We start from the raw sequence: 12,760 nt of genomic DNA on the forward strand, positions 1-12,760 counted from the left end.
TCACGGGAAGCAGGGGTCAGTGTCGGGAAGCAGGGGTCAGTGTCGGAGCTCCTCTCGGAGCAGCCAGACACGAGGCCGGCCGGCGGAGACCCCTCCTGGTTCTTTGAGTGAAGCAGGCCAGGCAGCAGGCAGCCTTTACCGTCCTATCCATTGTTCTGCCGGGGTGGGCCGCACAGGGCCACAGACGCTGGCTGTCCTTGGACTGCAGAGGCCTTCTCTCTCCCCGCCCTGTCATCCTTTATCTAAATCCCCCCTCCATGAAAGGACAGCTGGGGGTGTTATCTGGCGAGGGGACCTTTGCGTGGGTGTCTCGGAGATAAAGGCGCATCTTATCAGCCCCCGCGTCAGGGCTGGTGCCCGCATTCTCATCACGCAGCCTTTCGACATTTCCCTCCCCACCCCCTCCTCGGTTTTTATTATGAAAGTCACAAAAGACCTTGAGCTTATAAACAGTCTGATTTGCAGATAGGGTTTCCAAATGAGTGGCGCTCCCCAGACGGTCCTGGCAGGGGGCAGGGAGGAATGAGCCCCGGGAGGGAAGACCGTGATGTCCCTCGTTTGCTGTGTGACCTCAGGCGGACACTTGGTTTCTCTGGGCCCCGGCCACTTTGTCTTGAGACACTTGCCGAGCCGTTGGTTCCGCCCAGCGGATGCCTATTTGTTAGGAAATGATTACTCTGTGCCGGGCGCTGGGAAGAGAGAGAGAAACAAGAAACTCCGAGCGCAGTGGAGAGAGGCAGACGTGAAAATTGGCAGTTAGAACTCGGCATGATTAGGGCTGCGATGGGGGTGCCCGGAGGAGGGGGCAGTTGAGCTGAGTTCCAGGACGTGGCAGGCAGAGCCACCAGCGAGTGCAAAGGGGTGGGGAGGGCCGGCCCGGGGAAGCCTTGAAGGCCAAGCAGAGAGGGCGGGGCTCTGCTCAGAGGCCGCAAGACAATGAGGCGGTCTTGTTTGTAGAACTGGAGCTGGTGGGCAGCCTTGGCCGCATCCTAGCCCCGCCCAGCAGCAGGCCACAGAACGGGCAGGGAGCTGCAGAGATGGGCTCAGGCTGCAGGCCTCACTGCTCGTCCCTTGTGAAGCTCAGAGTGTTTTGGAACGATCCAAGCAGCTGACCTGGAAAAGCCCAGCTGAGGCCTTAATGTCACCCCTGAAGACCTCCGAGGCCCCCTGAGCTCAGCCAGAGGCCCCCTCTTGGCTCCCAGAACTGCCAGGGCCTGCATAGCCGTCAGAGCACGGGGAGAACCCAGCCCCCCAGGAAGGCCCAGCACAGGCAGCCTACCCCTCCCCCCACCCTTTTCCCACAGCAAAGCATGCTGGGATGTAGGCCCATGGGGAAGACCGGGGGTACCTCTGGAGAGGGACTGGGCTCCTGGGCCCCCAGCACCTTGTGAGAAGCTGGGGGTAGGAGCAGGTGGCCAGGACCCTGGGAGGGAGGGGCCCCTGTGGCAGGCCAGAGAGAGGCAGGCGGCCATCTGGGGTCCCACAGCGAGAGGGGAGGCTGAGAGGTTTCCTCAGCACAGCAGGTCTCCCACCACCTTCCTCCACTGCCCAGGCCGGGGGCTCAGCGGAGCCCAGTGGTGAGCGGCAGGCTCCCCCAGCCCCGCTGCCTGCTGGCAGGCCCTGGACTGGCTGTCCCCTCCCTCTCCATGGGTTTCCCATCTGTGGAGGGACAGGGCTGGGGCTGCCTCTTGTCGGCTCTGCCCCGTCCCCACCAGTGTCAGAGTAGGCAGAGGTGGATACTGCCCAGAGCAGGAGTCGGGGGCAGAGAGGCTGTGCTGGGTGAGGATGCTGCCATGGCCTCTCCCGCCACAGGCGTGCACACGGCTGTGCGTGCATCCGGGCACCAGCTGCGTGTGCGTGCAGCAGCTGTGCCACTCAGCGTGAACGTGTGCATGGACGTGTGCATGAACGTGTACATGAATGTGTGCATGAACGTGTACATGAACGTGTACATGAATGTGTGCATGAACGTGTACATGAATGTGTGCATGAACGTGTACATGAATGTGTGCATGAATGTGTGCATGAATGTGTACATGAACGTGTGCATGAATGTGTGTATGAATGTGTATGGTGTCAGTGTGGGCGCCCAGCACAGCCCACCTGAGCAGGCCAGCGCGGGCACCGTGTGGCCTCAGGGCCCATATCCCAGGGGGAGGTAGTGGTGGTCGAGCCACACCTGCTCATGTCCCAGGTCCCCGAGGGGGAGCCGTGCTGCGGCGTTCCCTCGCGGGCGTGGGCCCCACTCCGTGCCCCGTGGAAGCGGTGTAATTTCTGCCTGATTGTAATGGCATATTTTCAAATCCCCCTGAAATCAAAGCCGGGGAGGGGGCAGCGCAGCGCCTACGGCACCGCTGCGCTAAGACTGGCAACTGGGGGGGGGGGGGAGGATCACCTGCCCTCCCCCACATCCATCCCTCACTCTTTTTTTTTTTTTTTTTGAGACAGTAATAGGAGAAAATTGGTTTTGAAACTGAATAAAAGTCCCTTTCAGAGGAAATCATTTCTTTCAGGGCACCTTTGCTGAAAGTAAAATAGAGCGTAATGAAAGGTGCCCGCGTGATTGTCTTTCATTACCGGGAGGGAGCCCAGGACAGACGAGGCTGCCACCGTCTCGGGAAACACAAGATTGGAATAATTGCGCCGTAACAAGGAGCTTGTTGTGAAATTAGTATCTTAAGAAAGTAGTGAAAAAAGGCTTTTCCTCATGAATACTTCATTATTAGGGGAACGCACAGAATTTAGAGCCCAGACACCTGTTTAGTATTAAATAACTTCCCGTTCTTCCCTTCAACACCCCCTTTCCCTCTTCTTCGTTTTTCAAACCCACATGAGGATGGAGGTGGCTGGACCAGGGGGGTGGCCCTGGAGGCGGTAGGGCTGGGCGCCCTGGGCTGGGGGGACATGCAGGGTCTCCAGGGCTGCACCCTTGATGGAATGGAGGGAGGGAGGGCCTGGGCGGGGAAGGTCCCGCCCTCTCATGGCGGCCTCCACGCAGGCCAGCCCTGACCGGGGCTCCTGTGTCTCGGTTGCGCCCTGGCTTCCTAGAGTGGCAGGAGGGTGGGTTTGGGGACAGTAGGGTGAGCTTGAGCGTGGACGAGGGAGCGCCGGGGTGGGCCTCCCTCCCCAGGTGGGGTGAGGGCCTCGCTCGGGCAATGGCACATGCCGGGCCGGGTTTGCCAGTACCCCTTGGACCTCCAAGCGGCCATCCTGACCCTCGGTCCAGGGCCGCCAAGAGGACTCGGGGGCCTCCCTGCTCCGGCTGGCCCCCCCCTGGGCATCCCCACGGGCCCTGGTCTCCACACCTGACAGATGTGGGGGAAGGGCGTCTGCTTCCTCCTGCAGGGCGGTGGGGAGCACGCAGGCCCCGCAGAGCCTCTAGTGACCAGTGTCTCGCCTCCCTCCTCCCAGGGACCCTGCTGCAGCGCGCGCCCTGCCGTGGGCCCCCAACTCCGCCATGCTCGCCTGTCTGCAGAGGACCCAGAACCCGCCGGGCCAGCACCTGGCCTGCCCGAGCAAGAGCCTGGAGCTGCGCAAGTGTGAGTGCACCTGCCCCTGACCCAGCACCGCCCCCCTTGGGGTCTGAGTCCTTGGGGCTGGACCCACCGCAGGCCGCCGCGGGGCAGGTCACGCAGGGGCCTGCAGGGCCAGTCCCGTCAGCACATCGACCCCCTTCAATCCCCATCACAGTCTGTTTTTAAAGATTTATTTATTATTTATTTGCAAGTCAGAGTTACACAGAGAGGCACAGGCAGAGAGAGAGAGGTCTTCCATTGGCTGGTTCACTCCCCTATTGGCAGCAACCGTCAGAGCTGGGCCAATCCGAAGCCAGGAGCTTCTTGGTCTCCCACGTGAGTGCAGGGAACCAAGCACTTGGGCCATCTTCCGCTGCTTCCCCAGGCCATTAGCAGAGAGCTGGATCAGAAGTGGAGCAGCTGGGACTTGAACCAGCGCCCATATGGGATGCCAGCACTGCAGGAGGCAGCTTTACCCGCTATGCCACAGCGCCGGCCTCCCTCACCCTGTCTTAACGTCTGTGTTCTCTGGGGGCTCCAGGCCTATGCTTGGTCTGGGCCACCCCCCAGGGCCTCCTCCGGCTGGCCCCAGCGTGCCGCACACCAGGTCTCACCGGCCGTCATGTTCCAGCACTACCCGAGGAGGGAGCATGGAAGCTAAACCGCCCTGAGCGGGACCTGGCTGCAGGCCGTGGTTTCTCAGGGTGGCCCATTCGGGGCTGGCCTTGACGGCCTAGCACCAGGAGTCCTCTGAGCCGATTCTTTTTAGCCACCATACAGTTTGTTGAAAAAGAAAAAAAAAAAAGCATTGAAGTTCCCGCGAACAGTCTCGTGAGAGAACTCAGAGGGTCGGCTGGCGGAGGCCCGAGTTCCTCACCACAGCTCCTGGTTAGAGCTGAAAATCCATCTCCAGTTCACCGGAGTCCCCACCCGTCCCTGTTGCCTCCGTGCTAGAACCCGGGACCCAGCCCTGTTTATCCGTAGGCTGCGCTGTGGCCGTTTTCCCTTTCAGGTCTGTCTGTAGATAAGGTAAGGCGTCCCTGTGGTCCAGTCCTCAGGAGGAGGGAAGGAGAGTATGGACAACAGCCTCCGACTTACCCAGCCACCTGCTCCCCTTCCCAGAGGCACCCGGGGGTTGTCCGCCTGCCGGGCGGCCTTCTGGGAGATGCTGGGTGCACACGTGCCTTCCACGCCGTCCGGCTCACTCTTTGACCTGGTACCATCCCCTGCAGGTCAGGTTCTAGAAAGAACGCTTCCTCGACCTTTGCCACAGAGGTCTCTCTCCCCAGGATGAAGCGTGCGCACCCGGCTAGTCCTCTCGCTACACTGTAACCAGCCTGTTGCCGGCACAGGCCAGGCAGTAGTAGAGCCCCTGGGTGCCACAGGATACACTAACTGAGGAGCCTGGGCTGGTGTATTCTGACGTCAGTAGAGACCATACCCACGAACTGCCCACGGCACAGTGTGGGACATCACGCTCAGGCTCTGCTCCCTGGGGCACTGACTGCTCACGACAGACTCTTCATTTAGTTTGCTACGAATCCAGCTAGACATCTTCTCAGGCTTGAGCCTTTTTTTTCCTTTGAATGAGCTCATCACTATGGTCCATTTTTTAAATTATTGATTAGATGGTTGTCTTTGTCCTTGTTGATTTGTAGGAGCTATTTGTATATGATGAACCGCTAGGTCTTGTGAACTACAGTTGTTTTCATGTTTTCCCCAATTTGTCATTTGTTTTTGAGTCGTGAAAGACTCTGAAAAGTGACATTTGCGTTTCCTTTTACGGTCTCTGGGTTTTATGCTGTACTAGGAATGTTCTCACTCAGGCTGAGATGTTGCGTTGTGTTTGTTTTTAAAGAAAGGTTCCCCAGGGTTTCTTCTAGGTCTCCTGTGGTTTTCAAAAGCTCTGACCTGATTATCTGTGAAGTATCAGCGCTGTCGTGTTCCGGGTCCTGGGGCACCGTGTTACACGAAGTCAGGCGGGGAGACGCCGGGCACTGCTTGCTTACGGCGATGTGAATTCCGTCTTCACTGAGATGCAATTCAGAAGTGCAAAATCAGTTGCTCTTGGCGTACTGTAATGGCTTTAGAACGTGTTCTGGAAGAAACCCTGTAACCATCCATCGATGACCACCACCTTGTCCCCCCCCCCCCCCCCCCCACTTCTCCAGAGTCCCCAGGCTGGGCTGGACTGGGCTAAGAATGGAAGCCTACGGCTGTGAGCTTTCGTGGCTTCCTGAGCGAGCGCCTCCTTGTGGCCAGTCCGTGTGGTGGCAGGCGTATCTTACGCTAATACTCGGTGGGGCTTGTTCTTGTTAATCCCGAATTCCCCTGGCGCTTTCCTGTACTGTCCTGTCTGAGCCACAGCGTCCACTTACAGAAACCCTGGTTACTCTGCACGGGGATTACATCCACAGAGACTTGAGACAGAGCTGACATTTTCATGATTCACTCTTTCCTCCAAGACGTGATGTGCTTTTCAAGAAAGAAAGAAATTTATTTGGAAGGCAGAGTTACAGAGAGACCTTCGAGCTACTGGTTCACTCCCCAGATGGCCACGAGAGCCAGGGCTGGGCCAGGCCAAAGCTAGGATCCAGGAACTCCATCCGGGTCTCCCACGTGGGTGCAGGGGCCCAAGCACTCAGGCCATCTTCTGCCACCTCCCCAGGCGCACTAGCAGGGAGCCGGATCGGAAGTGACGGAGCAGCCGGGACTGGAAGCGGCGCTCACGTGGGCGCCAGCATCGTGGGAGCAGCTTACCCTGCTTGTGCAGACGCCCGGTCCCTCCAGGACGGCTTCACGTTTTGGGCGTCTTGGGGTGAGCTTCCAGCTGGGAGTTTAAGCTTCTTTGACTAGTCGTTTCCTCCCTAACTGGAGGTTGTTTATAGGAAGGCTATTAACTTCTGCCACCTTCCTCAAGTATTTTATTGATTATAATGGGTTTTCAGTTCCATCTCTTGGGTTTTCCAGTTACACTGTTACATCATTTGCAGATGATAATTTTACTTCCTATTTTGCTTTATCCCTTAATTTCTTTGCTTTACTTAATAGAGTTGAATCTTATCCCTAGAACAGTGAAACATAATAGTGGCGATAACAGACGTTCTTACTTTGTAGCTTCTAGATTTCACCATTAAGCAAACGCTGGCTTCAGGGCAGGTATTCTATTGGGTTAAGTCTCCAGCCATTCCGGTTTTATGAAGGATTCTAAAAATCAAGAATGAAAGTTCAACTTTGCCAAAATGACTTTTCATCGTGTACGAGGAGGATCATGGTCCCCCCAACTTGATCCAGTGTGACTCTGCGATATTAACGGAGTTCTTAATATCCCAGCCCTGGCTGTTGCAGCCATTTGGGGAGAGAACCAGGAGATGAAAGCTCTCTCTCTCTCTCTCTCTCTCTCCCTGAAACTCTGCCTTTTAAGTAAATCTTAAAAACAAAGAAACATCAGAGGCTTTCCTTTTTCCCCGTGCTTTGACACCTTCTGTAGAGCTGGGACCATCTGCTAAGTTGGGCTGCCCCTGTGAAACCGGGCCACAGAACCTGCTGTTGGTTCTGTGACTGGGGGTCTGGTTCAGGTGTCCTGTGGCTTCCTGAATGAGATTGGGACCTCATGCTCCATTTTATCCAGGTCTTCAGATTTGCATACAGTTGAACCAGTTTTTAAGTCTTAAGTGGCGGTTTCCCCATTATTTCTTTCATTGTGTTCTTGTGCTTTCTCCCCCTCCCCCTCCCTCTCCTTTTTAAATTAGGTTAGCTCACAATATTATCTATTGCCCTTCCCCATGGATTCCTCCTCAGGATTTATTAGTAATTACCCTTTTCTGGTTTCTGGTTCATTAATTTATGCTTTTATCTGTATTAAAACCTTTCTTTTGCTTGCCTTGGTAATTTTTTATAGATACTTAGATATAGGGTGTTTTTTTTTAAGGGGAAAAATTCAGGCTTTGAAGTTCCTGAGCACTTCTCAAGGCGTCTCCTGTGAGCTCGCTGTGCGGGATTTTCTGGATATACTTTTGGTTTTGATTCCTTCTTTAACCCAAAACTCATCCGAGAGCCCGCTATCCACTCAAGTAGTAGTGCTTCTGTGTTTATTTCCAGTTGTTTTGTTGTTTAGAGATTTATTTCAAAGGCAGAGTTATAGAGACAGATGTTCCCTCTGCTGGGTCACTCTCCAGCGGCCAGGTCTGCGCCAGGATGAAGTTGGGAGCCTGGAATTCCACCCCGGCTTCCCACGTGGGTGCCCTTGGGCCGTCCTCCGCTGCTTCCCCAGGCACTTAGCAGGGAGCTGGACTGGAAGAAGAGCGGGTGGGACTGGTACCAGCGTCGCAGCCAGGGCTTAATCCACGGCACCACAATGCTGGCCGTTGTTGTCTTTTTACACTAAGATAAGGGGACCTCGTCTGCTATCTCCATTTCCTTGGACTTGACTTTTTCTTGGTGAGATAATCTGTGGTGATTTTTCTGTGCATTTCAGAAAGGTCTGACTCTGCAGGATTCAGGGTTTGGAGTATACCAACTATGCCTGCCCTAATGATCGCATTAGTGGGGTCGTCCATGTCTTACTCCCCTGTCATGGACAGAGAAGGAATTAGACACCCACTGCCTACATGGTCCAGTCTGCTTTTCCTTAGAGCACCTAGAACTCGTCTGTGAATGGTGGTAATATTTTAGTTAATGCAGAGATACTTCTGTCTGTTAACATGGTGACATCTGCTTTTTGCGTTTCACATTTTTTTGAAACGTTTGCGAATTCTTTATTTTGATCTGTGAGTTCCTTTTAGGTGTGACTCATGCACCGCAGAGTTGGTTTCAGCTTTGTGATCCACTCCGAACACCTCCTTATTTCATAGGAGAGTTTAGCCTGTTACACTTGCTGATATGACAGATGCGTGGTTTCCAGGCCTGTGTTCTTTGCTGTGATCCCTGTACCTGCCAACCACAAGGAAGGCGGGTACTTGTGCTAGTGGTGTGGCTCTAGCCCCTTACTGAGTCACTAGTCCTCTATTTAGAACAGGCTCTCTGTAAGACAATACTACATTAGTGTATTTCCTGGAGTTTATTTGGAAGTCAGAGTTACACAGAGAGAGAGGTCTTCCATCCGCTGGTTCACTCTCCAGTTGGCCACAACGGCCGGAGCTGTGCCGATCTGAAACCAGGAGCTTCTTCCGGGTCTCCCACGTGGGTGCAGGGGCCCAAGGACTTGGGCCATCTTCTACTGCTTTCCTAGGCCATAGCAGAGAGCTGGATCGGAAGTGGAGCAGCTGGGACTCAAACTGGCGCCCATGTGGGATACTGGCACTGCAGGCCAGGGCTTTAACCCGCTGCACCACAGCGCCAGCCCCTGCCATCAAATTTTAACTGACACTTTTAAGATTTTCTTACAGGGCTGATGCTTTGTTGAAGGTTAAGCTTCCACATGCAGTGCCAGCATCCCATATGGGTGCCAGCTTGAGACCCGGCTGCTCCACTTCCGATCCAGCTCCCTGCTAATGCTCTTGGGAGAGCAGTGGCGACAGCCCAAGTGTTTGGGCCCCTGAACCCAAGTGGGAGTCCCGGATGAGGCTCCTGGCTTCAGCCTGGCCCATCCCTGGCCATTGTGGCTGTTTGGGGAGTGAGTCAGCAGATGGAAGATCTGTCTCCCTCCCCTTCTCTGTATCTCTCTGCCTTTCAAATAAAATTTTTTTAAGATTCATTTGGGGGCCACCACCATCCACTTGGGTGCCAATTTGGGTTCTGGCTGCTCCAGCTCCTTGCTAATGTGCCTGGGAAAGCAGCTCCTGGCTTTGGCCTCTCCCAGCCCTATTGCAGCCATTTGGTAAGTGAACCAGAGGATGGAAGATGGATTGACTCATTCTCTCTGTAACTCTGCCTCTCAAATAATTTTTTTTAAAATATTTATTTATTTATTTAAAGGCAGAGCTACAGAGAGATCTTCCATCCTTTGGTTCACTTCCCATTGGCTACAACAGCCAGAGCTGGGCCAGGCTGAAACCAAGAGCCAGGAGCTTCATCCGGGTCTCACGTGGGTGGCAGGGGCCGAAGTACTCGGGCCATCTTCCACTGCTTTTCTCCGGCCCTTAGCAGGGCGCTGGACCAGCTGGGACTTGAACTGCAGCCCATATGCGATGGCACTGCAGGTGGTGGCTTTACTTGGTACTTTTCTAGTGCTACACCACAGTGCTGGCCCCGAATGATTCCTTTTGATCGCAGCTGTTGAAGGTGAGGACGTCACTCCCCCTTCCTGAAGCTGCCTTAGGATGTTCACGTCCACCTCTGTCACCGAGTCCCGCGTTTGTTTCCATCCCCAGAACAGGGTACCGCGCCCTCGCTCAGCTTCCATTCACCTGCCTTCCCTAGCGCTCCTGTCTTCTAAACTTTTCCAACTTTTTCATTTTTTCACTTTTTTTTAAGGCAGAGCCACAGAAAGCAAGATTCACTCCCCAAATGCCCAGAACCACCAAGACGGGGCCGGGCCAGAATCAAGACCCCAGAACGCAATCCGTGTTTCCCATGTGGGTGGCAGGGACTTAAACACTTGAGCCCTCGCCTGCTGCCTCCCGCGGGTGTGCGTTAGCGAAGCTGCATCGGAAGCGACGTAGCTGGGCCTCGAGCCAGGCGCTCTGGGCTGCAGGTGACCCAAGAGGCCCACCCCAGCACCTGTTGCTTTGTGGTTCCTCTGCAAGGGAACTTCAGAGAGCTCCTGGGAAATCTGGTTAGTTTGTTTTGGTGTAAAAAAAAAAAAAACAGTGAAATCCATGCACACAACATGTGGATTCCAAACAGTTCGTGAAAACTGTAACAGAAAAGGTCATGGATTTCATGACATTTTTGTGCCCAGATTCACGTAACTTGTAATTCCGTTTTTCGTGAACTTTTAAAACTCTCGCACTTTGGCAAGTTTCCTCTCCTCCTCTGTCTCCTTGGGGGGTTTGCGTTAAAGAACAGTTGCTTCTCACTTTGTTTTTCGCCTTATGCTGAAACAGTTGCCTGTAACCTCACTTCTGGGAGGAAGCAGTTTTTGTTCCTTCTGCTGGGCCCTGCTTTCCCGTTTTAGCGACTCTGACTGGGGCCCACGCGGATTGCATCTGCATTTCCTCCCCTCTGGAGGAAGGGGATTTCCCCAGCCCAGTTATTGCAGGAGATTCGAGCTGGAGAAAGGTCCAGACCACATCCCGGGCTAACTGGGATTTTTCTTAGGACCCAGAGTTTCTTATTTAGTGGAAAGGCACAGTGACAGAGAGAGGGAGAGACAGAAAGAGCTCGTCCATCTGCTGGTTCACACCCCAGTTGCCCACAATAGCCAGGGCTGGGCCAGGCCAAAATCAGGAGCCTAGGACTCCATGTAGGTCTCCCCTGTGGGTAGCAGGGACCCAAGTACGTGAGCCATCTCTGCTACCTTGGGCAGGAAGCTGGATTGAAAGTGACCTAGCTGAGACTCGAACCACTGATCTGAGAAGTGGAAGTCCCCAGCAGCGGTTTGGCTTGCTGTGCCACGATGCCCGTCCCAACATTCCGTGTGCAGACCCGGCTTGTCTGTGCGAGTTCCCGTGGGCCCCGGGCGGGAGGGGGGGTGTCCTGCTCTCATGCTGCAGAGAAGGGGCGCAGACTGTGCACCTCCGGCTGCGCCCCGATGTTTGGGAGTGTGCACTGCCACTCTGAGGTCTGCAGCTGTGGCACCTTTTGTCTGCCTCTTCCCTCAGCCCCACCCCTCCAGCGGCTTTTTGTTTCTTTGGGGTTTAGCAGGTGCACTGCGTTTGCTGCACACACAAAGGATCGCATTCCTTTGTTGATGGCGTTTAGGTTGTTTCTAGTCTCTCACACTTCTAAGTCCTGGTGCAGAGATGGACCGGCGGGCTTAAAGGGTCTGCATGTCCCAACCTGTCATCGCTCCTGTCCAGCCATCAGAGCGTGCTGCCCACTGGCCAGAGGCAGGGACTGCGCCCAAGGACCTGGGCCGCTGCTTCCTTCCTGCTCCGAAGCCGGAATGGAGTGTGTGGAGGGCCACCCCGGATGGCCTGCGTCCCCTGCTCGCTCAGATCCTCTGCCGTCTCTGCAGTTATTGGCAGAGACACTGGTGCTGCCTGTAATTGGAGAGTACAGGAAAGAGGGAGGCAGGAAGGGAGATAAGCAAATTCAATTGGGGGCCCTGCTGCTGGTCAGGGCCGGGACACTCGGCCACAGAGGCTCCTGACCTCTGCTCCCCGGCCAGAACCGAGACCCTGAGCCTTGTGACCAGCCCTTGGGCCATGCTGACATTCCCAGGAGAGGAACAGGTCCCGACCAGGCCCAGGGAATGTGACCTTGGACACGGTGTGCACCCAGCAAACCAGAAACGAGTGCAGTTCACCTCCCTGGGACCCCAGGGCAGGCGGGACCGGGGAGCCGGGCTACAGCCAGCTGTGTCTGGGAGCCTGGGCAGCCGGCTGTCGCGGCCTATTCCCACAGATGACCGGACAAAAACTAAAGCAGCCTTGTCCATTCGCCTCCCCAGGTCAGGCCTAAGATTTGGGGCTGTTTCCAGCTGGCCAGAGTCCTGGGGGCCCACGCAGGACCTGGCCACCTCTGGGAGAGAATCCCATTTCTCTCAGCTGCCCAGGGCCTTCGCCACTCACAGTAAATATCTGACTGGGTTGTGCACTGCTGAGAGCCCTGGCGAGCTGGGGACTCAGAGATGGGCCTGCTCGGAGGGTGTGGGGGCTGAGAAGGGTGGAGCCCGAGCCCCAGGAAGCAGCCACCGCACCCTGACATCCATCCCCACCATCCCCATGTATGTCACCCATCTTCTTGGATGGGAAGCTCTGAAGGGCTAGGAAAAATCCCAGCACCCCCGCCAGGCCCCCGCCCGCCAGGCCACAGCCCCACGCAACCCCTGCAGGTGCCGCTGCTTCCACCCACGCAGACACAAGAGGACGGAAGAAACAAAGCAATTGAAAATTCCAATAAAATTAAAAACAAATCGGGCAGCTCAGCAGATTCAATTACGTCGCTGAGCGCAGCCTGGGGCGGGGGGCTGGTGCCAACCCTGCCGCAGGCACGGAGCCTGGGAGAGCAGGAGGGGCAGGCAGGCCACACCCCTGTGGGTGACTTCACCGAGAACCAGGAAGGGGGCTCACCCCAACTCCACAGGGTGCAAACAGCAGAGCCCAAGATGCAAATGGTAGTTCAGGTGCACTGCACAGGGTCCCTAAGACAGGGGGCTACACGAGAGGGTCTCAGGACTAGAAAGGAATCAAACTAAATGC

At 55.5% G+C, this 12,760-nt stretch overlaps 1 protein-coding gene across 2 annotated transcripts in view; it reads left to right on the top strand.

Annotated features, from left to right (window-relative positions):
• The window catches only part of FAM222A (family with sequence similarity 222 member A), a 44,536-nt gene that overhangs the window by 20,095 nt on the left and 11,681 nt on the right, over positions 1 to 12,760 (top strand). For both annotated transcript variants that reach the window (XM_002723975.5, XM_070065750.1), the window contains exon 2: positions 3,412 to 3,539. In XM_002723975.5, coding sequence (XP_002724021.2) covers positions 3,458 to 3,539 — 82 coding nt within the window. In that variant the 5' untranslated portion in view covers positions 3,412 to 3,457. The remainder of the gene's footprint in view (positions 1 to 3,411; positions 3,540 to 12,760) is intronic.

Source organism: Oryctolagus cuniculus, chromosome 21 (genome assembly GCF_964237555.1).
Source record: "Oryctolagus cuniculus chromosome 21, mOryCun1.1, whole genome shotgun sequence".
Lineage (NCBI taxonomy): Eukaryota > Metazoa > Chordata > Mammalia > Lagomorpha > Leporidae > Oryctolagus > Oryctolagus cuniculus.